At 40.5% G+C, this 25,629-nt stretch overlaps 1 protein-coding gene across 5 annotated transcripts in view; it reads right to left on the bottom strand.

Annotated features, from left to right (window-relative positions):
* Positions 1-562: 562 nt before the first annotated feature.
* Positions 563-25,629, bottom strand: part of ARNT2 (aryl hydrocarbon receptor nuclear translocator 2) — a 182,129-nt gene continuing 157,062 nt past the window's right edge. For all 5 annotated transcript variants that reach the window (XM_089687644.1, XM_089687642.1, XM_089687645.1 and 2 more), the window contains 7 exons: positions 22,337-22,409; positions 22,132-22,258; positions 20,922-21,018; positions 15,032-15,167; positions 14,773-14,938; positions 9,477-9,613; positions 563-1,342 (listed from right to left, as the gene is read on the bottom strand). In XM_089687644.1, the coding sequence (XP_089543770.1) occupies positions 1,244-1,342; positions 9,477-9,613; positions 14,773-14,938; positions 15,032-15,167; positions 20,922-21,018; positions 22,132-22,258; positions 22,337-22,409 (835 nt within the window). In that variant the 3' untranslated portion in view covers positions 563-1,243. The remainder of the gene's footprint in view (positions 1,343-9,476; positions 9,614-14,772; positions 14,939-15,031; positions 15,168-20,921; positions 21,019-22,131; positions 22,259-22,336; positions 22,410-25,629) is intronic.

A 25,629-nucleotide genomic window follows, 5' to 3' on the forward strand; every position in this document is an offset into this window, starting at 1 on the left:
GAACGGCGCCCACATTCACAGTCTGTGCGCGCTGCCTGGGAGCACGCGTCACCGCGATCCAGTGCTCGCTGTGTGATAACTGAATACATTTTGGCCAAGATTTATGAAGAAAGATTATTTATTTGCAAAATGTTATAAGAAAAACACTTTTTTCTAAATTTTTGGACTTTTTCATTTATATAGCAAAAAAAAATAAATACAAAATCCCAGTGGTGAATAAATACCACCTAAATAAAGTTTTATCTGTCTCAAACAAATGCAAAAAAATTCATATGGGTACAGCGTTGCATGACCGCGCAATTGTCATTCAAAGTGTGGTAGCACTGAAAGCTGAAAATTGGCCTGGACAGGAAGGGGGGAAAAGTGTCCGGACTTGAAGTGGTTAAATGTAAGCCGTATTAGAAATGAAGCCACCACTTTTAGGATTACAGAACAGAGTTTCAGACAGGGAAATAGATCAGTGAGCTGCAGAACGTACAGGACAGTTCTGTGGTGAAAACAAACCTAACTAAGAACAGTCTGATCTGTTTTAGCATCTGAATATAGTACACACAACACAGACTGCTGGTGTCACTTTTAATGAATGACATTAGCAAAATCCAGCATAGTAAGACTATGCATCTAATATTAGTATATGACATTCAGTAGTAATACAAAATACACGAAGTATACGGTCCACATTAACATGACAGCCTGACAGTAAAAGAGACTGGTCAAACAAAGACGCTGCCCAGTCCACTGCAGATTTAGCGTTTTCAAGGACAATAGAAGACACAATATAAAGATGCAGATTATGCCATGGCAGGTGAGAGACAAACACAAATCATTTTGAATTGTTTTCCACTGTTGTGTAATAGAGAGGAAATTGCCAAATGATCCCTGCACATTGAGAAGTCAAATATAATGAGAGGCCTTCGTTATATGAAGATTGTTTTCCAACTATAACATATTTAAGCATTTTCTCTAACAATCCATCATCATTCCTTTCCAAATCTTGTTTACGTTCTGCTGTCAAGAAAGCAGTCTAAAATAAAGATATGGGAGACTTGGAGTCTGAGGCAGTGAAGGATATGCTGGGCTCGCAATCATTTCCCAGCTAGTCAGAGAAGAGAATACATGAAGGACTGACAGACAGATGGTACAGATGTTTGTGGCGTGCAGGCGGCAGTCTGGAGGTTTCTGTCTTTCTGTACAGATAGGACACGTAGATGAGTAACACACAGGGCCGCACTCTTCACCAACTTTACTCAGAAAAAGGAGGAAACATCCCAAGGTCTGCAAAGTCCTCAATGTTATAATTACCAGTTCCTTGTGTGGGGTCTCCAGACATAGGAAGCATGTCCTGGGGAAACACAAGATTTACACATGAATTAAAATTTTTCACTATTGTCGTGATAGCTAGTTACAAAACTGAAATTTCTTTCAGTCTATTAAAGTAACACATTTTAGTTGGGAGGAAAATCCTTCTACTAGTCAGCTGTATGCATTGCAAGAATTAAAAGAGAAGTATGGACTATTATACTCACCTAGGTGGATGCTGCATTTGTCTCCCGCCGGCTCTGCAGTGAGAACTGAGCAATCAAACATGACTGATCACTCAGTTCTCGCCTTCGCTCTGAGCAGAGAGCCATGACTGTCAGTCCTCGGCTCTCTGCCCCTCCAGTGCTCACTGGAGCAGTAGGCTGGGGAGGGGCACAGGCTCTTGGCTGAGTCAGGTGCCAGTCCAGGCTTCTAGGTTGATCCCAACAATAAGGTCTGGATCATTTCAGAGCCTGGACCGGCTCTGTGATGTCAGCCAACATCAGGCTTTAGCCTACAGGAGAACCATAGCCAAAATAGCTCTGGATATACTTCTCCTTTAAAGCACAAAACAGGGTATTACCTGCTTGTTTTCTCTAGATATACAGACTGGATATTTTAATAATGTTCTGAGTGCTAAGTTAGGGATTGCCTGCTATAACCACATGATTAGGTCCCTTATATTAGGAGACAATCTTCATCCCTGGCATCTCTTTATTACTTTTGGCAAATATATCACCAAAGATATATCACTCTAGGAAATCAAGTTCAGTACTGGAGATGCCTGAAATGTGACCTCCAGCTTTGTGCAGACACTGAGTAAAGAACTATCATACAAATGCATTGATAAGTCGGATACAATGTATTATCACCATTCTTGCAAGAAAGTAAAATAAGAAAAATCTTTGTCAGTTTATGAAACTCATAGCTAGATCCTGATTGAAATAACAAGACCATTTCTATTAATAATAAGCTACAAAATGTTTATTTTCAGTCATATATGTTATAAAACGTTGTTAGTGAAAGTGGCATTTTGGTTTAAATAAATATGTAGCAAAAACATTTCTGTTTGGTTTTACTTTAGATAGCATATGAAAGATGAAAACCTTGTTCAGTTTTAGGGTAGGGTTAAAACTTTAATTATTTTTGTCTCCCATTTTGGAGGTTTCCCTTTACTTCTGGTCCCGTAGACAGGACAGGAAGTGAGAGGAAATCTCTCCAACAAGAAGGAAAATGCCCTATCACCGAAACAGGTGTCCCTATAGCAAGACTGTCCCCTCACTTCCTGATCTGGTGATAATTGTAAAATGTTTAATTTCACCTCATTGTATAGTATAAAATGGCACAAAGGAAAAAAATACCTGAAGGCAAATTGTGGGAAAATGGATTTCATAAATGACCTGTCAAAGTACTCTTCCATTTATATTGTTTATAAGTTCAGATAAGAGTATGTAAAAGTGTAGTTAAACCCAAGAATAGCAGTTTTATACAATGCAACTTACCAGACATTAGATGTGGTGGCTGTATTTGGATTATTTATGCTCTTTTTTCACGTGGTGATCCTGCCAATAACACACTGCCTGTCCTAAGGTGACAACACTCACCTCACCCTACTGTATCTATGGAAAAGCAGTGTTGTCCCACTAGGACAGGAAGTGAGTTAGAACTACAGAAAACCTCCCCTTCCTTAAAGCATGAGGGACAGGTTTTCTGAATTCCACAAATATATCTGGGAACAATGCTAACTGATAACAGTCATTAGAGGAAGGCAGCATAGAAAGGTACGAGCTTAGTGGATTTTTGGGATCAGTGGGAATTTTTGTCCTTATCAAACAGATATAACAAGACATTTTAATGCTATCTTTAACAGACTGTTCCTGTAACGACTGTAACATTTTGGATTTTCCCTTTACTTTCTGTGCCAGTAACAATAGGCAACAGATCACATAAAGAGAGTCGATCTGCCCAACAGGTACACAGACAGCAATAACAAACCGACATGGGTTCTAATTATTCCCTGCTCTATTCAAAACTAAACAGAATGTTTTGGCTATAAAACCACTTACGTCTACACATTAAATTGAGTGTCTTTCACAGAACTGTAAACTTATACTGGAGCCTGTATAGTGTTAGTGTAGGTCACCCAAACTTTTTCTGAGAAAAGACAGCTTTTAAACTTCTTATCCTCATGTGCGTACAAAATTCCATAACAAGAGCTATTACACTAAACTGCTTATGATAAGTATTGAGACAAAACTCCACTGCCAATGGCATAATTCTAAGAGAACAGATAATAAAACCCATGCCAGTGAAAAGGCTGTTTACATGATCATAAATAGGATCTGCCTAGAACATGACTGCTCCAAAACAGATACAGAAATGTATATACAGACATCACTAACCTGATCAATCACTGTTTTTGGTAGAAATTATATTTCTACATGGCAAATAATTTACTAGCAGGTGTAGTAGAGTAATAGAAATCCAACAGACCCACCAGTCATGACATGCATGCTGCTGATTCTGTGTAATTGAATCACTAATTGAAAGGGACATGTTCAAAATAATAGCAGTGTGGAGTTCTATTAGTGAGGTCATTCATTCTTTGAAAAACAGGTGGCAATTATTGCCCTTATTTAAGGAAGGAAGGCAGAAAATGTTGTACATGCTGGTTACAGTGCATTTCTCTCTGAAATTCTGAGGAAAATGGGTCGTTCCAGACATTGTTCAGAAGAACAGCGTACCTTGATTAAAACGTTGATTGGAGAGGGGAAAACATATAAAGAAGTGCAGAAAATGATAGGTTGCTCAGCTAAGGTGATCGCAAATGCTGTAAAATGGCAACCAAAACCTGAAAGACGTGGAAGAAAGCAAAAAACTACCATTCGAATGGATAGAAGAATAGCCAAACTGGCAAGGACTCAGCCAACAATCAGCTCCAGGAAGATCAAAGAAGGTCTAAAGTTACCTGTGAGTACTGTTACAATTAGAAGACGCCTATGTGAAGCCAAGCTATCTGCAAGAAGCCCCCGCAAAGTCTCACTGTTGAAAAAAAAGACGTGCTGAAGAGGTTACAATTTGCCAAAGAGCACATTGACTGGCCTAAAGAGAAATGGCGCAATATTTTGTGAACTGATGAAAGTAAGATTGTTCTTTTTGGGTCTAGTGGCCGGAGACAGTTTGTCAGACGACCCCCAAACACTGAATTCAAGCCACAGTACACTGTGAAGACAGTGAAGCATGGTGGTGCAAGCATCATGATATGGGGATGTTTCTCATACTACGGTGTTGGGCCTATTTATCACATACCATGGATCATGGATCAGTTTGAATACATCAGAATACTTGAAGAGGTCATGCTGCCTTATCCTGAATAGGAAATTCCCTTGAAATGGGTGTTCCAACAAGACAACAACCCCAAACACACCAGTAAATGTGCAACATCTTGGTTCCAGACCAACAAGATTGACGTTATGGAGTGACCAGCCCAATCCCCGGATCTTAATCCAATAGAAAACTTGTGGGGTGACATCAAAAATGCCGTTTCTGAGGCAAAACCAAGAAATAGAGAAGAACTGTGGAATGTAGTCCAATCATCCTGGGCTGGAATACCTGTTCAAAGGTGCCAGAGGTTGGGTGACTCCATGCAACACAGATGTACAGCAGTTCTCAGAAACAGTGCTTATACAACTAAATATTCATTAAGTGATTCAAAGGAAAGCAAAATCTTCAAACATTTTTCAGTTTATATAGTGAATGTTTGAGTATGTAAAGAAGAATACAAACACTGCTATTTTTTTGAACAGTCTAATATTCACTTTTCTTCACTTTTTTTAGAGGAACAACACAAATTTGATATATTTTTCTTCATGTTTTGATTTGGAATAGAATGTGTAGTGTTCCCAATGCATTTGTGTGTATAGAAATAAAGCTATTAGAAGGATTTTGAGCTTTATTCACTTTTTTCAACACACTGCTATTATTTTGAACACAACTGTAGCTAGAATACTCAGAATAAAATAGGATTTTTGTACAGGTAATCCTTTCCTTGGAGTCCATTGAGGGAGACAGGAATTAATTAGTTGCCAGGCTATACTGCTGCCTACAAGAGAATTAGACAAACAAAAAAAAAATGTAGGCCAGCCAAGGATAATCCCTCCCACAAACTGCATGCCTCAGTTTTGTAGCAAAAAGCACCAAAGACATATTCATAGATACAGAGGGCCTGTGACTCCAAAAATAGGATTTTATGATGAGTACAAGAATCATATTTTCTTTCTTATCCACTGAGACACACAGGAAATCATTAACTTTTGCGAGGTCCAAAAGCAGTCCAACTGAGAGGTTTGCTAGAGAAAGAGAGAGAGAGAGAGAGAGAGAGAGAATACTATCTGAGAAGTATACTGAGAATGACTAGGGTGAACTGCCAAGGAGTGTAATGGTGGTTCCTGAACCCACCTATGAAACCAAGATTCAGTCCTACAAAGTCAATATAAGCAACAGGTGAAAGAGCAAAAGAAGTCCCCATAAAAGGGTAGGCAGGAAATGGAAGATAGTCTTCCTTACTTACAATAAGAAGGACTGCAACCAGGAGAGCTGATGATCAAGCTCAGCACATTCTCATAACCCTGAGACAAAAAAAACTTGCTGAGTGTCCTGCCTTTCCTAGAAACCCAAAAATTCACAGGTCTAGAGCTGCCAGAAATTAAGCAGTTGAGAACTGACCTTCCAAATATTGTACTAAAAAAAGAAGAAGGGACAAGATTAGGGCACAAGATTGTGTCCAAACCAAGTCCAAAACAAAATCCAGACACATTTCAGGGATATTTGGACCATCCATCAGGAAGACAGTGTCCCTTAGAGTCCATGTTCATATCTCCACAGGAGTAACCCACATTGTGGATGCAATGAGAAGGCACTGGGACAGACCAACACCCTGGAGCAAACGTGAGTGTCAAGGGAAAGACTGGGGAGTTAGAGCCCCAGAAAGATGGTGATAGATCTGTATGAGACCCTCATGGAAGGGACAGGGATGGTAAATGGATACCATGTACAACTACTGGACATACACATCCCAAAAAGAGGCAAACGTCTATTCTGAGAGAAAGAATCTGGGATATGTTACGATACAGCTTCTAAGATAAAACTGGTACAAGAGGCAGAACAGATACATTTAGGTCCAGCCAACCCCAAGGGGCAGAGTTATGTCTGATAGTCTGTGTGGTGGTGGCATCAGGAAGGAATAATGTGAGATACTAAAGAGTACCAAACCTCTCCCCACTTAGAAAAGCGATGGGAGCACCCATGCTAATGAAGGCTTCCCTGAGGGTTCAGCAGACTTTTTACTCCCAATCCAGTGGGTGGCTGGATAGCCAGGTTTAGAAGGCATGAGTGTATCAACTTCAGGAAAAGAAGAAGAAAGGGAAGGGAACTTGGCCTATCCAGTGGATGATATCAGCACTTGCTCCCTGAACATTAACCTCTTCTGTGGTAAATTGAATGCTGATGACATCAGTGTTAACCCCTTCGGTCGTCCACATAATGAAGTAGCTCCAAGTGCTCAGCCTGGTCTGCCTACTCACAAAGAGAGTCTTCAGAGACAGGTGAAGGGCTGAGGCAATGCCAATGGCTCTGGACCTGGAAAGCACTCTGTAGCTAACATTGTGTCAGAACAGAGTATGGAAAACACTTTATGTGGAACTCAAGGTCTGAAGGTCACTTCCAGGCAAGCCCCACACGTCCAGTCCAGCGGAATCCGGTTTTGACACTCCAAAGCCAAGCTGAGGAATAGGCCACTCTGGATAGCTGTAACTATGGTGACCAGGTCTAGTAGCAGTGATTTTGAGAAGAATCGAAGAATATTGATTGATGAGAAAAATTAAGAAAAAAGGCTAGCAAAAATTAGTTAGACTTTTTTTCCAGTAGAGCTGAAGAAAAGATGTACTAGGGCCCTAGCAAAACACTGAGACATGAGTCTAGCCTGGGGTCCTCAATGTATGAAAAGGAAAACTGGTTTGTATATATGCTATATGTACACTGCTCAAAAAAATTAAATGAAAACACATCAGGTCTCCATAGGGAAAAATAGCATACTGGATATCTATATTGATATGGACTGGGTACTGTCTTAGGAACGTAAGGAAGCCCTATCATTTGATGGAAATGAAAATTATCAACCTACAGAGGACTGAATTCAAAGACACCCAAAAATCAAAGTGAAAAAATTATGCAGCAGGCTAGTCCATTTTGCTGACATTTCATTGCAGCAACTCAAAATGGTAGTTTGTATGGCCCCCATGTGCTTGTATAGATGCCTGGCAATGGGCATGCTCCTTATGAGACGACGGATGGTGTCCTGGGGTATTTACTCCCAGATCTGGACCAGGGCATCACTGAGCTCCTGGGCAGTCTGAGGTGCAACGCAGCGTCGGACGGACCAAAACATGATATCCCAGAGTTGTTCTATTGGATTTAGGTCAGGCGAGCGTGGGGGCCATTTAATGGTATCAATGCCTTCATCCTCCAGGAATTGCCTGCATACTCTCGCCACATGAGACTGGGCTATGTTGTGCACCAGGAGGAACCCAGGACCCACTGCACCAGTGTAGGGTCTAACAATGGGTCCAAGGATTTGATTCCCAATACCTAATGGCAGTCAGGGTACCATTGTCTAGCCTGTAGAGGTTTGTTCGTCCCTCCATGGATATGCCTTCCCAGACGATCACTGACCCACCACCAAAACGGTCATGCTGAGAGATGTAATAGGCTTCTCCAGACCCTTTCATGTCTGTCACATGTGTGCAGAGTGAAGCAGCTCTCATCTGTGAAAAGCACAGAGTGCCAGTGGTGGACCTGCCAATTCTGGTGTTCAATGGCAAATGCCAATAAAGCTCTATGGTGCAGTGAGCACAGGGCCCACTAGAGGATGTTGGGCCCTCAGGCCACCCTAATGAAGTCAGTTTCTGACTGTTTGGTCAGAAACATTCACACCAGTGGCCTGCTGGAGGTCATTTTGTAGGTCTCTGGCAGTGCTCATCCTGTTCCTCCTTGCACAAAGGAGTGGATACCGGTCCTGCTGATGGGTTAAGTACCTTCTAGGGCCCTGTCCAGCTCTCCTAGAGTAACTGCCTGTCCCCTGGAATCTCCTGCATGCTCTTGAGATTGTGCTGGGAGACACAGCAAACCTTCTGGCAATGGCTCGTATTGATGTGCCGTCCTGGAGGAGTTGAACTGCCTGTGCAACCTCTGTAGGGTCCAGATATCGCCTCATGCTACCAGTAGTGACAATCACCCTAGCCAAATGCAAAACTAGTGAAAAACAGTCAGAAAAGATGAGTAGGGAAAAATATGTCAGTGGCCTCCACCTGTAAAACCATTTCTGTTTTGAGGGTCATCTCATTGTTGCCCATCTAGTGCACCTGTTGTTAATTTCATTAACACCAAAGCAGCTGAAACTGATTAACAACCCCCTTTGCTACCTAACTGACCAGATCAATATCCCAGGAATTTAATTGACTTGATGCTATACTCTGATTAAAAAGTGTTTCTTTAATTTTTTTGAGATATAAATTCAGATATATTTGTATATATTCAGATTATTGTTAATTTTGCTGTTTAACCAGACAAACTGAAACCAAAAACAAACCTGACTGCTAGCATAAGGTAGTGGTTAGGGGAAATTCATCTGTTTTCTGGCTTCTGCTATATTACCTTTTAAATATGTGAATAGACAGTCTCTATTTTTACACTGACTGTACTTGAGACTTCATTGTTTATCTTCTGTTTAAGGTGTCTTATGATACCTACAGCTGCTTTATAATGTTTTACAGCGTAAAATCTTCCACATCTCCCTACTTGGGTTGTTACTAAATGTGCATTCCATTAAGACAAATTCCTTGTTTTGATTGTATGTGATCATGAACCGTGTAATGTGGGCCTGACAAAGAGTTGAACAATGTTTTGTAGATGTTTGGTCTACTGAAACGATCTATGCAGGTAGGATCGAGTAGCATTTAAAATGTACCTGCAGTATTTACGATATGCTTTTACAGCAAAACATAAGAGAACAATTTTATGCAATCTCTCGCTTTATTGCTCATTGAATGCTGTTTATTTACTGATGGTTTGGTATATTTCCTACAGACACTGATCATTGTAAAGATGTACATGTACAGCACCTGGAACACCTCAGCTTGGCCTGGTTGTTGATGGGAATGTTGATCATTGCTCTGCTGATTGTGATGCTGGCTCTGCCACTGAGACCACACTTCTGATGCACGTCCTTGGAACTGGCTGCTGCTCTGGCCTGTTTCAGCTACACAAAGAGGAAAGTTGTACTGTTTAATTACATTTTACTGCACAAGATAAGAACAGAATTTACTTTATTTTACAGCATATTGAAAGCTAATACATAGCACTAAAGATATACAACTCGTGGGTTTCAATTACATAAACATGGGATTCTTTGGTTAAACAAGATGACAGAATCAGAAACATTAGGGATATAAGTGTGCTATAGATCAGAAACAACTTATAAATGCATGGATGTCTATACACAATCTAAACGAATTTGTAATAAAGGGGGATCAATTCACTAAGAGATAAATACCGCATTCATTTGTGAGTTAAAATTACTCATGCAGTATTTACTTCAAAAGTAGTTATTTCACTAAAAACGTGTTATTCCCCGAAGCCATTAAATATTTATGTTTTGCGATATTTTGCACTTTTTCCACCTTTTTTTTTTGCAGGCTAACATTGCACCAGAATGCACACAGCTATACTGTGAAACTGAAATCTTTGTAGTCTGCTTTCATTCACAAAATGACCTCCCTCTGATGAAATATTACAATTTATTTTCTTTCCTGAGTTTAGAGGACATTTTTACATTGATACATTGTATACTTTTCACTTTCTGGCCAGTGCAGAGTTCCTCGAATTGTTATTTTGTACATCTCTAAAATACTGCCAGCAAACAACTGGTGATAAATAACAAATGTGTGTGTTTTTAATGAATTGACTTTAACCACTTTCCTTGCCGCCCTACAGCAGAAATACTGCTACAGGACGGCACGGGTGCACAAAATCACGTGTATATATGTGATTTTGCAGTTTCGGGTAGGGGGCACAAGCCATACCCTTGCCGCCATCTGTGGCCTCAGCTGTCAATCACCGGGTCCAGGCCAGTGATTACTCGCTAGCACCCAGTGATCGCCAAGTATCCCCGACGGGGGAGAGACCTGTGTATAAACAACACAGATCTCTCCCCTGTCAGCTCTTGCACACTGCTGTGTATGGCTCCACATAACAGAGCCATACAAAGCAGTGTGCTTACAGTGGAAAGCACTCACACAGCATACTGTGAAACAGCACACAGTTAACCCTTTGATCGCCCCACATGTTAACCTCTTCCTGCCCAGTGCCATTAGTACAGCGTCCGTGCTTTTTATTAGCACTGATCCCAGTATTGGTGTCACTGGGGATGTCAGTGACACCAATTCAGTTCCCCCCAGTGTCAGAATGCCTGCCGAAGTCCCACAGTCCCGCTATAAGTCACTGATCGCCGCCATAACTAGTAAAGAAAAAATAAAACTCAGTATATATACTGTCATTTGTAAACGCTAAACCTTTCACGTAAATCAAGTAATTGACACGTATTGGGATTTTTTTTTAGCAAAGACATGTAGTAGAATACATTTTGGCCTAAATTTATGAAGAAATTTGATTTTTACATTTTTTTTACTGGACATCTTTAACTGCAAAAAGTAAAAAATAGTTTTTTTCTCAAAATTGTCGGTCTTTTTTTGTGTATAGTGCAAAAAATAAAAACTCACAGGTGATCAAATACCACCAAAAGAAAGCTCTATTTGTGGGAAAAAAAGGGGCATAAATTTCATTTGGGTGCAGCGTTGCATGACCGCGTAATTGTCAGTTAAAGTAATGCAGCGCCGTAACGCAAAAAATGGCCTGGTCAGGAAGGGGGTAAACCCTCTGGAGGGCAAGTGGTTAATGATTTATCTCATGCTTTTTTGTGGTATTTATCTCACTATTTTACCTTCCATAATATTTTATTGAGAATACAGATATAACATGACAGGCAAAAAGGTGTACATCGGAATACAGTATATATATGGTGGACAGGGGTGGACTGACAACTCATGGGGCCCCCGGGCAATAGGGGATCATGTGGCCCCTGTGTCTTTGCCCATACCCGAAAAAGCCTACGAAAAAGCCAATGAAAGCTACCAGGGGCATCTCATGGGGCCCCCTACTGACCCCGAGCCCTTGGGCAGTGCCTGAGTGCTTGAATGGTCAATCCGCCCCTGATGGTGGATATATAAGTCACACTGAACTGAACGACATATATAATCCCAGTACACATGGTAAGCATCAGCCAGTAATTATAAAAACTGTTCTTCAAAACAAACACATTGAGTAGAGATGAAATATGTATAACAGAACATACAGTGTGTAACTTTGCAATTCCCTGCCAACCATAGTCTTTTGACATGTTCGGTAAAATGGGCAATGGATAGAAAGGGGCGAGTGTATTAGCACCCTACAGTGCATGGTAGAAGGGGTGAAATCTGTTAGGGTCCCATATGGGGGCAAGCACTTCGCCATGCAGGCTATGTTATTAATTGACAGCAGTGTTGGTGTTGTATATATTGCAGATCAATAATGTGTGTGAGAAGGGGCAGTTGTTGCGCAGGAAGAGTATGTGTGATTAGAAGGAGGACAGATAGAAACGTAGCATGGAGGTTAGCTTAGGAGCAAGTAAGGAGAAGAGGAAAGAGGGGGTCGAGAAGGAGGGAGAGGAAAGGGAAAAAGAGAAAGGGAAAGAAAACAAAAAAAAGGGGGGGAAGGGGGGGGGGGGGAAAGGGGATGAAAGGGAGACGGCAAGAGGCCTTGGCAGGGAAAGGGCAATAGAAAAATTGTAGGGAGGGAAGGTAAGAAAAGGAAGGGTAGTGGGAAGGTAAGGGGGCAAGGGATAAAAGGTTGTAGTGTCGATCTTGACACATACCTAAACCCTGCCACTAAAGGGTCCAATAAAAGACCAAGGCCAGTCGTTAAAGAACAAAGCGTTACGTGCCTTTATCTCACTATTTTAACAAATGTGCGGTATTTACCTCACATTCAATATATTACTTTGATGAATTATAACAAAATTGGTGCTGTGCTCCCACACTTATATAAATAATTAAATCAAAAATGAGGTTTCAATTACACACCTAGTGAATCCTCCAGTGTGTATTTATCCCAAACTCAATTCTTCATATTATTATACAATCTTATGCAGTAATGTTTGATAAACCATATGAAATAAAATAAAAATGTGCAAAATGCATAAAAACACAATACATAAACCCACTTGTGTCCCTAAACAGGGTGAAATCACAAACATGTATTAAACCATACGTGATAAAACACTTGGCATAATTAAATGCCCAAAGGTGCAGTGGAAATAGACTGACAAATGGCACTATTGTGCCTATAAAAATAACAATAGAACGGTGAGGATAAATGCACCTTGACTATAAGACAATCTACAAGGACTATACCAAATCCTTCAACATAAATGTGTGACCACCACTCAACAAGTGCCCACATGTACCCAAGAATAAATTGCTGTGCTCTCGTCCCTAAACTTGGGACTATACTGCTATATAAACAGCAGGAATAAATAAATAAATAAATAAAAATAATTAAATAAAATATTAAGTGAATCCACAATTTAAAATCCAGTGACACTCCATGATAAACACATAACTTAAATTTATAACAAAGTCCACAAAAACATGTGCCACCAATTAACCTCCCTGGCGGTATGATTATTTCAGATTTTTAGTGATGAAAGCGGTACTATTATTTTGCATGGAAATTTGGTGTTTTATATTGTAGGCCTGTAATTCTTAGGAATAACTCACTGATATCTGTCTGACCAAGAGTCTAGTAAACATTCCGGGTAGGATAAAACTTGAAACAAGAAATCATAAATTATAATTTAATAAATAATCAAAAAAAATAATAATAAAATAAATTTAATTCAATAATATAATCAAACCAAAAACACTGAAATTTGAAATATAGCGCCAAGTTCGCACATCACTGAGCAAAGTCGCAAAATCGTTTTCAGTGTCTGACGAATTTCCCCACGAATCATTATCACTCAATTCTGCAAGTAGTTCTGATTTACTATCGCTGTTCTCTAGCCGGTCTAAAACCGCTTTTGACCAAAAATGGTGCGCTTTTTTGACGCCATGGACATTTCTCAGTTTCCAGGCAGAAAGAACAGTAAAAATGCAGGCAGGGCACAGGACAAAGCACTCGGGACAAAATATATGTGAAATGGTTTGATACAGTAATGTTTTACTATGTGATTTTAGTGATTTTTGTGAATGTCACTTTTTGTCATTTTCAAATTTCCCGCCGTTCCGTCCCCCGTACGTCCCGACGCTCGCAGGGGACGGAACTCAGATGACAGATGCCGGCATCAGCCTGATTACATTGCCAGGGACACTGCAGGAGGGACATCAAGGGAGCGCAGGACAAGGTAAGTGACCGAGGGACTGCGGAACAGCGCTGCATGGTAAGCCTGAGTGTAGCTCGGGGTTACCGCTTGTGGTACTGAAACTTTACCCCGAGCTACACTCGGGAATACCGCCAGGGAGGTTAATAAACAATAAACAAATCGTCCATGTGTGTAATCTTCAATATGGCTGGATATATAGAAACCTCCAGTGATCAATATAAATCTGGCAGGTGAGCAAAAAGTGTAATCCTTCACCAGTAAGATTGCCCCCTCATCTTCATGAAGCGACCACACAGGGTCAAACCGCTTTTTGCTATTAAGCACAGCCAACCTCTTAATCCTCCTGTTTGTGATACCGAATCTGACGTGGAGGATTGAGAGGTTGGCTGTGCTTAATAGCAAAAAAGCGGTTTCACCCTGTGTGGTCGCTTCATGAAGATGAGGGGGCAATCTTACTGGTGAAGGATTACACTTTCTGTTCACCTGTCAAAACTGATAGCATTAACATACTCCATATAATTTTTCACACGGATGCTAAAGGCTCAGCTAAAGCCCTCACCTAAGTTGAGTGCCCCACCCTCATCAGCCAAATCACAGACCTAAAACTTCTTTGCCAGGCAGATGTTACAGTTGGACCCACGTTCCTGTCTTTTCTGCAATGTGTGAACGAACAAAGCAATGAGAACTAAGACATATGACCAATCTGCAAAGCAGTAATTCATAATGCTCTACTAGAGTAGGCTAGTATTAACCTGTAGTATCACTGGTAGTGGATGGTCTGTGGTCTGCAATGCAGTTTATCTGTCCTTGATTATGTTTTTACATTGACATCAGTGAAATCACAAATCTTGTGTGATGACATTTGTTCTCATTTTGAAAGTGCGATGTTAATCTAATACTAAATCTATAGGTCTGATACAAGCAAAAGAAAAAGAACTTACTGAATGCTGCATTTCTTCCCCCAAGGCTGGAGTAAGCATTTCCACTGGGAGATGATGTGGCTGGACTGGATAATGGGCTATATGTCGCTGGGTCAGATGTGTATGTGTGGCTTGTTCCAATGCCAAATGGAGAAGATTGAGCTTTGCCAGACTGGGAGGTGATTTGCTGTGAAAACAATACATATAGAAATTCACCAAAGTGCCTCACAATTTTTTACCATACAATGTTGATATTCTGGCAACATAATAATCATAATACCTGTCCTTGAAAAGGGGGGCGGCTTCCTGTCCAGACCTGTCCAGCGTTAAGCTGACGGGATATCTGGGTAAGGTTTTGGCTTGTGCCAGTTGGAGATTGGATCTCATTAACGCCTGTCACATGAACCACTGAAGAGCTGTAATAAAGGAAAACAGGTGCCTTCGTAAAGGAAGAAACAGACAGTACAACTGTCTACAACAGACTGTGCAACACAGCATGGGCATTAAGCATTGTACGCAGTCAATATAGCAAAACAAATAAAGATTTTATTACATACTGAGAGCATGATAAATCACAGCAGTGACTTAAAGGATACACAACTCAACATTGCATTCATTGGGTAAAATGCTCAATGAGCAAAACTGAGAATTTCTGCTTTGGAAAAATTTAGCTGACAGCAAAATCAGTACTTTTTCAGAGAAATCAATTTTGCTAAAATTACATTACTCAACTCTACTTAGTAGCATAACTACTTGATTTTTTAAATGCAAATAAACTGTTCACTGCAAGAGAATTTTAACTTAGCTTAGTGAATTTGGAGAAAATTCACTTTGCAAAAAACACCCAATCACGTGCAAGGAAATTACTTAAAAAGAAAAACAGTATTTTTGCTGGCAAGTGATTGGATCATAAGTTAGCAGAGTTTCACCTCATTTACAAAGCTAAGGAAAATCCCCTTGAAAAGTGAACAGCCTATTTGCATTTAGTGAATCAACCCTCTAAAATTCAACCATGTAGTTTAATTCTAAAACAGACAGCGTCAATAGTAGTGTAATTTATCATACAGTTTGACATTATATATTGATATATTTTACATGCCACGAAAATAAATTAGATAATTAATGGTATATACAATAAATTAAGAGGAAGGAAAAAGTGGGGGAAGTATTGCCAGTAGTAACCACTTATATTCTACCTAACATTTGCTAGGACTGAAAATAAAAATGCCTGACTGCTTGGGGCAACACGTCAAAATGTCCTATTCAGCAGTTTTATACATGAAGATCTAATATATACACCCCATAAAAAATATGTCTGAATTCTACTTTATTCAACAATGATACACAGTCTCACACATAGGCCAATAATGGGATAAACATTTAGCAGGTTATTTACAATAACTGAAGAGTGCAAAAATTGGTCCAGCTTTTCACAGAAACCAATCAGCTTCCAGGTTTTATGGTCAAAGCTTATCTGAACAAGCTGAAGTTAGAAGCTGATTGGCTACATTGCACAGCTGCACCAGATTCAGAGTTTTGCAGTCATAGTTATGCCGGCCATAGACGGTTCAAATCTCGGCCAGAACCATGTTTGGGCAGGCTGAATGTACCCAAGTTGATCGATCGTTTAACCTGGGTATAACCGGCCTGCCGGATTTTACACATGAATATTGTTGGCAGCTATATAGCTGCTGGCAATAATTTCTATGTTCTCCCAGCAGGGACGGCTTCCCCCGCTTCTCTGCCAGGAGAACACAATGGCTCGGCAGGAGGAATTACCCTGTCAGCACTGTCTGTGTTGATGGGGAAATCCACCTGTGGTTGCAGGTAAGAAATTTTCTTTGTCTATGGCCTGCCTAAATCAACCCCTAAATGTATTTATTTTTTGTCAACTCTGTGAGGATACAGCCCTTAGTAATAAATCTGGGCATTGTTCCAATTACATAAAAGAAGTACTATAAAGGTTGTGGCGCAACATTCCTTAATCTGTTTTTTAGTTTGTACAGTTCTTTGTACAGTTCTTTTCCATGACCTGGAAGCCACAGCCTCAGTCTTCTGTGAGGAGAAATGAGAAAGAAACATATTTATTTATATGCCCCATAGTCTCTTAACAGTTTGGGTACACACTCCTGTCTCTGGGTCAATAAATGGCACTTATGATTGACCTTGTAGTGGTTGAATCCCCTAGACTCTAGCTTGACGGAGAAGTATGCTCTCCATGAATCAGAATAAAGAGTGGACTCCACTTTTTTGTTTTGGGGTATATGATGTAGGGGGTAATTAGGGATCTATCAGGGACTGGACCAAAGAAGCATTCTCCTGACTCCCTGAAAATTCCCTGCAGGGAGACCACACCCTGCATTATTTTTCCTAAAAATATTGGCAGAGATGATGGGAAACTCAGGGGACAGCGTGAATCATGTCAATGACAGCAAAATGTGTCCATCAGATTGAAGTGATTGTAGTTTTGAGAGAGGGTCTCTTTAAAGTGGAAGTCTAGCCTAAACTTATCTAATCTTAAAACTGCTCCCACATTCATTCTAAGTCCTATACTAACTACCCTGTAGAGGAAAGATGTCTATTGTCAGGGCACTCCGGTCACGTGATGTCCCCAGAGCTGGCTTCAGGATAGAGGAGAGATCACCGACAATGGCTGCAATGCCTGGGAGGTGACATAACCCACAGGCTTACTATGTGGCATCTGTTGTCGGCTGTCATTTATCTTCCCTGAAGCCGGTAGTAGGAGCCAATCACATGACTGGACTGAAACACTCTTAGTTTAGGTAAGTATAGACATCTTTCCTCTACAGGGTAGTTAGTATAGAACTTAGAATGGGGGTTGGAGCAGGTTTAAGATTTGATGAGCCCAGAGTTCCACTTTACCACCAAGGATAGGGAATTTTCCTCAAAGAAGACTGACTCAGACATCAAAACCATGTCCTTCTGCATCCTTACTGGTTCCAGGGGCAGGGCTCACCATTGGCAAATTTCATGCCGCCAAAGCAGAAGAATGGAACGGCAACCTATTACAAGACCATTGTAAATTGTCTCAGAAAAGTTCTGCTTATCCATTTTTAAATCAATGTCTTTTTTTTTTTTACTATCTATATACATTTTGTGTTTTTACAAATAAACATCTAAAGCCATATACTCTATTAAAAAATCAGTAAAATGATCGTCCGAGTTTCCCTGAAAGTCAAAAGTAAATACCATCATGAAAACGAGAATGATATTAACTTGTGCGTAAATTCTCGTATGACAGAGGCTATACAGTATATACTATTTATAATGTATAAATACCATCAAGGATGTGCAAATATCGCCCGACGCCTGGGACATGCAGTTCCGGGTGTCGGGCAGGTGTTTTTTGTTTACATTTAGCCCTGCTGCATGCAAGCAGCACAGTTTACTTTTTTTTTTGCCCCTTAACAGAAAGGACACCAGTATAGCATGAACAGATGTGCTGCTCACCTGGTGCAGGCAGTCCCCTCTTCAGTGGCCTTTCACTAGCCTGGCAGCTCTCTCAGCCCATCCACTCCCAGACACTGGGGCAGCTTATACTAGGAGAGGCGGAGCATACACATTGCGCTCCCTGTAATAGGTGGGGTAACACATGTCCCTGAGACCTATCACTTCTCCTGCCATCATCTGCCCCTCCCTCCTCTGTGTCAGACCCAACCCCTGTATATGCGCCTATAGGAAGAGATGGAGTGCCAGCCAACCAGACGATGGCACTAAGGAGGTTGGTGTGGATAGGGATCTCCAGCATGCGCTGTATGGAGTTGTAATCTGTAAGATGCGGCGGCAGAAGACAGGCTGACTCCCGGCTCCAGGCCTGTCCAGTTCTTCAGATCTCAGGGTGGTGGGGCCCCCCCACGATTACCAACAGTCTAGCTTGCACAGATCAGTAGACCATGACAGCTTGAGGGAGAGATGGATCTGGGCTCAGTGTCATCTGTCAGCACAGAGCAAGCTGGCTGCTTAATGTATATAAAGAAAAGCAGTATAAACTGACACTGCATAGAGCAGTATACATTACATGACTGCCCTGAGCTTCCACCACAAACACAGACTTCTAAAAAGTCAGAGTATAGACACGCCCCTTCCTTGCAAGCAGCTCCAGTGCAGTCATTGCTCCATGAGACTCATAATGTGTGGTGTGGAGGGTATCTGACAGCGTCTGCTGTGTGAAGTTTATATATATATACATATATATATATATATATTTCTAGTTATTAAAGTAGAACTAAAACATTGTTTTTCCATTTTGGATAGAGTAATGGAGGGTTATAACCCCAGTCAGGTTTTTTTGCCATCTGTGTTCCATTGGGGAGATTTGCCTTCACTTCCTGTCCCATAGCCAAATAGGAAGTGAGAGGAAATCCTCCAAAGAGATGAAATTCCTATTGATCACCAGAACTAGTGACCCCATTGGAAGAGTTCCTGTTCTGGAGACAACCGAAAGTTTGGGATTTATTTTCACCCTCTCTAATTGTCCTGTTTACCAGTATCTCCAGGAGTGATTCTCTCTAAAGGGGACACAAACAGTAATAAAAATCTGACAGGGGTTCTAATCACTCTCCACCTCATCCAAAACTAAAAAACCTTTGCCTTTGGGTATATTTTAATCACTACAGGTCTTTGATTATGCTAGTTGCTCCCTAGTTGAGTTGCTCCCTGCCCAGGGTGCAGTGGAGTTGTCCTTAATTACATATAGAAGGGCACAGGGGCAAAGAAAACGATGATAATACTGAGATACGGTTGAACAAGAATATCCAGTGTAACCTTAAGATCTGTATCCCTTGCAGCAACTGAGCATGCACCTGAATCAGGTAAAACAAGAGCACCAAGCTAAGTCACTTAACGCCTTACATGTTGGACTACAAAACAGGCACTTTAATAATCGGGATTCAGAAGCTCGGGCACTATGACAGCCAAGCGGGAAACAGGCATGGGTCATCATTATTAACAGTGCCGATCCCCAGGGATACGCAGGTGGGATACAGGATTTCACAATATTCCTCCTAGACATGATGTTCTTCAATTTCAATATTCCAAAAGATGTCAACGCATTTCGCATATGTGCTTCCTCACGATCTTCATTCAGAATTTATAGGAGTGTGACCTATATCCTTCCTCACAGTGTCACCTCTAATCAAGAGGCGGAAATGGAGGACAGCAGCAGACCGGTAACTTATATCATCCAAAAGCGATAGTAATGTATCAATTTCCCATAATGGATATGGCTGGACACTCAAGTGTTCATATTCAACTCAATATCCCTGGGAACCAAGACAAGACATCTGTCCAGAGTTGTAACCCTGGATGCTTATAAACCAATGGAACTCCCAGAATTTCAAAGGACCTCAAAGATTTAATAAATAAATATATATATAGTCCTCACTTTGCCTGATCTCTCCACATCCCATGCAAGCATGGTGAGTATATTAGTGCTGTTTCCATCAACCAGTCATGCTAGGTTCCCATCCAAAGAGTGTCCACCAGGTGAGAATGGTGGACACTCTTTGGATGGGAACTGAGCATGACAGGTTCCTTTAGATGTCTTGTCTTGTCTTGGTTCCCAGGGATATTAAGTTAAATATGAACATCTGAGTGTCCAGCCATATCCAATAGATTATTATCACTTTTGGATGTTAAGCTGAGAAGAGATATTCAAGGCCCAACAATACTTGTTATAACTTACCGGTCTGCTGCTGTCCTCCATTTCCGCATCTTGAATAGAGGTGACACTATGAGGAAGGATTTATACTTCTATAAACTCTGAATGAAGGTCGTGAGGAAGCACATATGCAAAACGCGTTGACCTCTTTTGGAGTATTGGAATTGAAGAACGTCATCTCTAGGAGGAATATTGTTTTGTATAGATGAGTGATGACCACATATTGAATTTAATGACTAGTGTCAATTTTGATAATTGTTTTTTCTTTTAAACTATTGTAATAAACATATCTTTTTAGAAAAACTTGATGTGTTCCCTAGTACCCGTAACGTTCACCATATTTTGTTTATTTTTTCTATAACTTTGGGATGTTGGTACATAGCAGAGCCAGAAAACTGGGATATGGATAAAATGTAATGGCATATACTGTATCATATCATATAGTAATATTATCTGTGTGCTCCACTGAGGACAGAAGAGTTCCTGATACCTAAAAGACTTGCCAGAGTGCCCAGGCTGGAAAGGACTGCCTGTTGAATACAACTGCTGCGTGCCGCTGCCCGATGCTGACAACATTTTCTTCTCCGCTTAAAGAAAAAAGAAATGAAAACCAAGTTGAAATATGGCATAGGTTCAGAAATAATTACACTGCTCATTCATCACGCATCAGCAATGCTGCTACACCAGGCTGAAACAGATCATAATCATGCTAGACGTTTAAGCATAACATACAGAGACAATCCCAAACACACAAAAATTCCAGTATGATAAATCCACTCCCTTTCTCCAAAGTCGTGAAAAAAAATCCACATTAACCATCCATTTAACCTCACAAATGGCATATAAATATTTTACATGACCTTGGATCTCCTGCAGACGCTGAGATTAATTCTACAAGAGACGCAGGCCCTGGTTACCCCTATAACTATGTGCTGATGGCGACAGGCAGGCTAGAAGAAGGCACCTTGGATATGTTAACGTTACATTCCTTCTCAGTGAAGACTTTGCCTGTGACCCCGGCCTAGCATTTACAAACATACCTAAATGCTTATTGAAAACACACATCCCTGGGATCCCTGGGGCCTATCAATGCAATTCTATTCTCTAACCTGTCCTGATCTGAACCTGATAGGTATATGAGATCACATAATCCCTTTTAAGATGCTATTAACTGTTGAAAGTAAGCAGACTAATTGTATTAAGATCAAGACTGAGAAAATGATTGTTTTTGAGGTAAGGAGGTGTTGTGATCGGAGTAATATAAAATATATTAAAGCTGACCATACATTGACTGAACTATGAGAGGTTCCTGGTGAACCAGACAAAAATCTAAATATTTTAAAGCTGGCCATACATTGATCAAACTGCAGCTGGTTCCTGAAGAAGCAGACAAAATTCGACTAGCGGGTGGCCTTGCCAGCACCTTCCCACTCACCATCATTTGACTGATAAATCAAGAGTCAGGCAGAAAACTGATGTCTGAACAGTACCTGCAGGCAATCAGAGCACTGTTTGGGTATCTTAATACCCGGTGGGGTCAGCTGTGATAATAGAATGGCTGCAGAGAGGCATTTGTCTGTTTAGTGTTGATAGAAGAATCTGTTACTTTTAAATCTACATGTGTATAGCCAGCTTTACAGCTCACAGAGTGGAGTTATCCGCTTATATTGGGATGCAGGTGAGGAGTAATGTAAACTTACAGGCTGTGATTCCAGCAAACATCTCAGCAAACCTTGGGTCTCGGTCCTGAGAAAAGAGAGGATCGTTCTTTTCAACCACAGACTTGCCTCCTTCATGAACATTCCCTGCAAGGTTTGGTACAGGCACCTGTAATGACACAATGAATACCAGCTGAGTGCACAGCCGGATGCCAGGAAGGGAGGAATACGTATCCCAGATACCCACCTGTGACAGGTCATAGGAGGACAAGCTGTCCCTTGGATGAACCTCCAGCTCTGCCTGCTGCTGCTGGACCTGCCTAAAGACACAGAAACAGCTGCAGAAATACTGTAGGCTAGAAATGTACACATACTTTATTAAAATGAAGAAATAAACAGCAGTTTCTTCTCTGACTGCCTGATTCTGGCATTAGGAAACAATGCAGTTCTATTGGTAACTATACATATAAAATCAATTTTATACCACTAATTATTATTATTATACAGTATTTATATAGTGCCAATAGTTTTCTCAGCGCTGTACATTATACTGGGAGACAGTACAGTAACAATACAATGCGATACACAAGGGGTTTGAGGGCCCTGCTCCTTGGAGCTTGCAATCTAGGAGACTTTCATCTATTCATCAGGCCATGGTAATTAATCTCCAGTTAATCGAAAAGTTGTAAAATTCACTGTTAATTTTGCCATCAAATTTCAGATTAGTTTTAGCCAGTCCCCTGACAAAAATGCCATTTTAGTTGTATTTATGTCATCTGAATTGTTTTAGTTTTAGTCGTATTTTAGTCTACTAAAATCTATAGTACATTTTTAGCCGACCAAAATCTCCAGTATAATAAACAAACACAAATATTACTTTTTGACAAACAGAAGTGCAACTTTAAAATATAAAAAAAGGAAAAACTGTAAATTCCATTTCACGCATTACCTGACTATAAAAACTTTACCAGCTCTCTGGTAATAATGAAAACAAGTATCAAGTAACATCTTTATAAATAAAAACAAGTTTCGGAAACAAACAAGAATATGTCTTTTTGACCACTGTTCATTTTTAAGTCAAATTTGGATTTAGTTTTAGTCATAGTCTTTTGCCTAAAATGCAATTTTAGTTTTAGTCATATTTTAGTCATCTGAATTGAAACTGAATTTTATGTTCTTTTAGTTTTCGGCACTGAAAACATGTAGCGACAAAAACTATGATGAAAATATTTTAGTAGAAGAAATTTACACTGGCAAAATTACAAAACAGGCACAGAAAATTTTTACTGCAAAAATAAAAAAAATTAGATTTGTGTGAGATAGGAGAAAGCTGAATACAAGACTGGGTTGTTCAGTTACCCCCTCAGCTGTATAGAAACAGAAGCCCCAAAGATTCAGATTGGACAATATGAGTCGGATTCATGCTGCAGCTCATGCAGTCAGAAAGGGGAGCAGCAGGAAGGTGAAGGATGACTCCATATCGTATCTGCAAACAACCTCATTATGTGATGGCTACCCCAGAGTAGAAAGATGAACTCCATGTAAGTTGCTTAATAAAGCCAGCATTGAAGCTACAACCCCAATTCCAAAAAAGTTGGGACGCTGTGTAAAATCTATATAAAAACAGAATGCAATGATTTGCAAATCTCATAAACCCATAGTACAATTTTAAGAAAAAAACGAAGGTAATCTTGAAATTGATGGCAGCAACACATCTAAAAAAAAACTAGTACAGGGCAACAAACAGCTGGCAAAGTAAGTGGTATTAACAAGGAATGTCAGATTCTGTGATTCTTTGATGGACATCACTGCATGTTCTGCTCAGGAATCACTGTCTGTGAACTCAGTTTACCATGCCATCCAAAAATGCAAGTTCAAGCTCTATCATGCAAAGAAGAAGCCATATCTGAACATGGTCCAGAAACTCAGCCACCTTCTCTAGGCCAAAGCTAATTTAAAATGGTCTACTGCAAAGTGGAAAACTGTTCTGTGGTCAGACAAATCCAAATCTGACATTGTGGCAAGCATGGGCGCTGTGTCCTCCAGCTTGTTATCAGCACTCAGTTCAAAAGCCTTCATCTCTGATGGTATGGGGGTGCATTAGTGCGTATGAAATGGGCAGCTTGGACATCTGGAAAGGAACCATCAGTGCTTTCTATTTTCTATTGTGAATAAAATATGGGTTTTTGAGATTTGAAAATCAACACACAGTGTCCCAACTTTTTTTTGGAGTTGGGGTTGTATTTTTCTTACTCTAAGATTTATCTTGTTTGGCAAGTCTTGTGATCCAGGCAAGCCACTGTCAGACCAAGCAGCCAGATTCTCACCCTACACAGCACAGCTTGGCCAAACGCACACCCTAGCCCACTGACTAAATGCTGGAGGAGCAGCAGAATACTGACAATTTACCAGTGATGGGTTTAGAATGCTGACATTGCAATCTGATTTCTGAAGTGCAGGGAACACAGAAGTCTAAACTCAAGACAGGTTCAGGTACTTACACTAGCTACATTTAAAAATACATTTACTAATTTTTCCCGAATATGTAACTACATTAATTGATGGTTTTACTGCATTAATTGATGGTTTTGTATACTGCCTGAACCGCCTGGTGTTTAGCTTTAGAGTACACCTGCTATGAAAGAATTGCAGAGGCTGCCATTGTTGACCCTCTTCTGTAAATGCTAGCTGCACAGTTGTTCCCTGCTTCTGTACTTCTGACTCAGAGACTCAAAACAAGCATGCAAGTCAGGGAAAAGTCAAAATGCCTATATTTGTTTGAGGCCAGTGTCTAAGAAAGAACTGATGCCAAGAAAGTCCCTTCTCAGAATATGAGCTGCCCCTGACATGAATGTGTATGCAGCAGCAGAATTCAGAAATCCTGACTGGAATATTTGTTCTGGGGCAGTGGCTCATAAAGTGCTGAAGCCAGAGAATGAGCAGAACAGCCAAGCTACTACAATTTTCAAAAGAACGCTTCAGCAATGGCAGCCTCTAAAGCAGGGGTGGGCAAACTTTTTGACTTGAGGGCCGCAATGGGTTCATATATTGGACCCGAGGGCCGGACCAAGAGTAGATGAATGATGTGTATGTGTCATCCATAGTAAGTATAGTAATATTCCCCCATAGTAAGCATAGTAATTAATGCCCCATATAGTAATTCATCCCCCATAGTAATTCATCCCCCATATAGTAATTCATCCCCCATAGTAATTCATCCCCCATAGTAATTCATCCCCCATATAGTAATTCATCCCCCATAGTAATTCATCCCCCATATAGTAATTCATCCCCCATAGTAATTCATCCCCCATATAGTAATTCATCCCCCATAGTAATTCATCCCCCATATAGTAATTCATCCCCCCTATAGTAATTCATCCCCCCTATAGTAATTCATCCCCCATAGTAATTCATCCCCCATATAGTAATTCATCCCCCATAGTAATTCATCCCCCATATAGTAATTCATCCCCCATAGTAATTCATCCCCCATATAGTAATTCATCCCCCATAGTAATTCATCCCCCATATAGTAAT

The sequence above is a fragment of the Staurois parvus genome, unplaced genomic scaffold, assembly GCF_062004578.1.
Source record: "Staurois parvus isolate SC_StPar_1 unplaced genomic scaffold, SC_StPar_1.0 ptg000432l, whole genome shotgun sequence".
Taxonomy (NCBI): Eukaryota; Metazoa; Chordata; class Amphibia; order Anura; family Ranidae; genus Staurois; species Staurois parvus.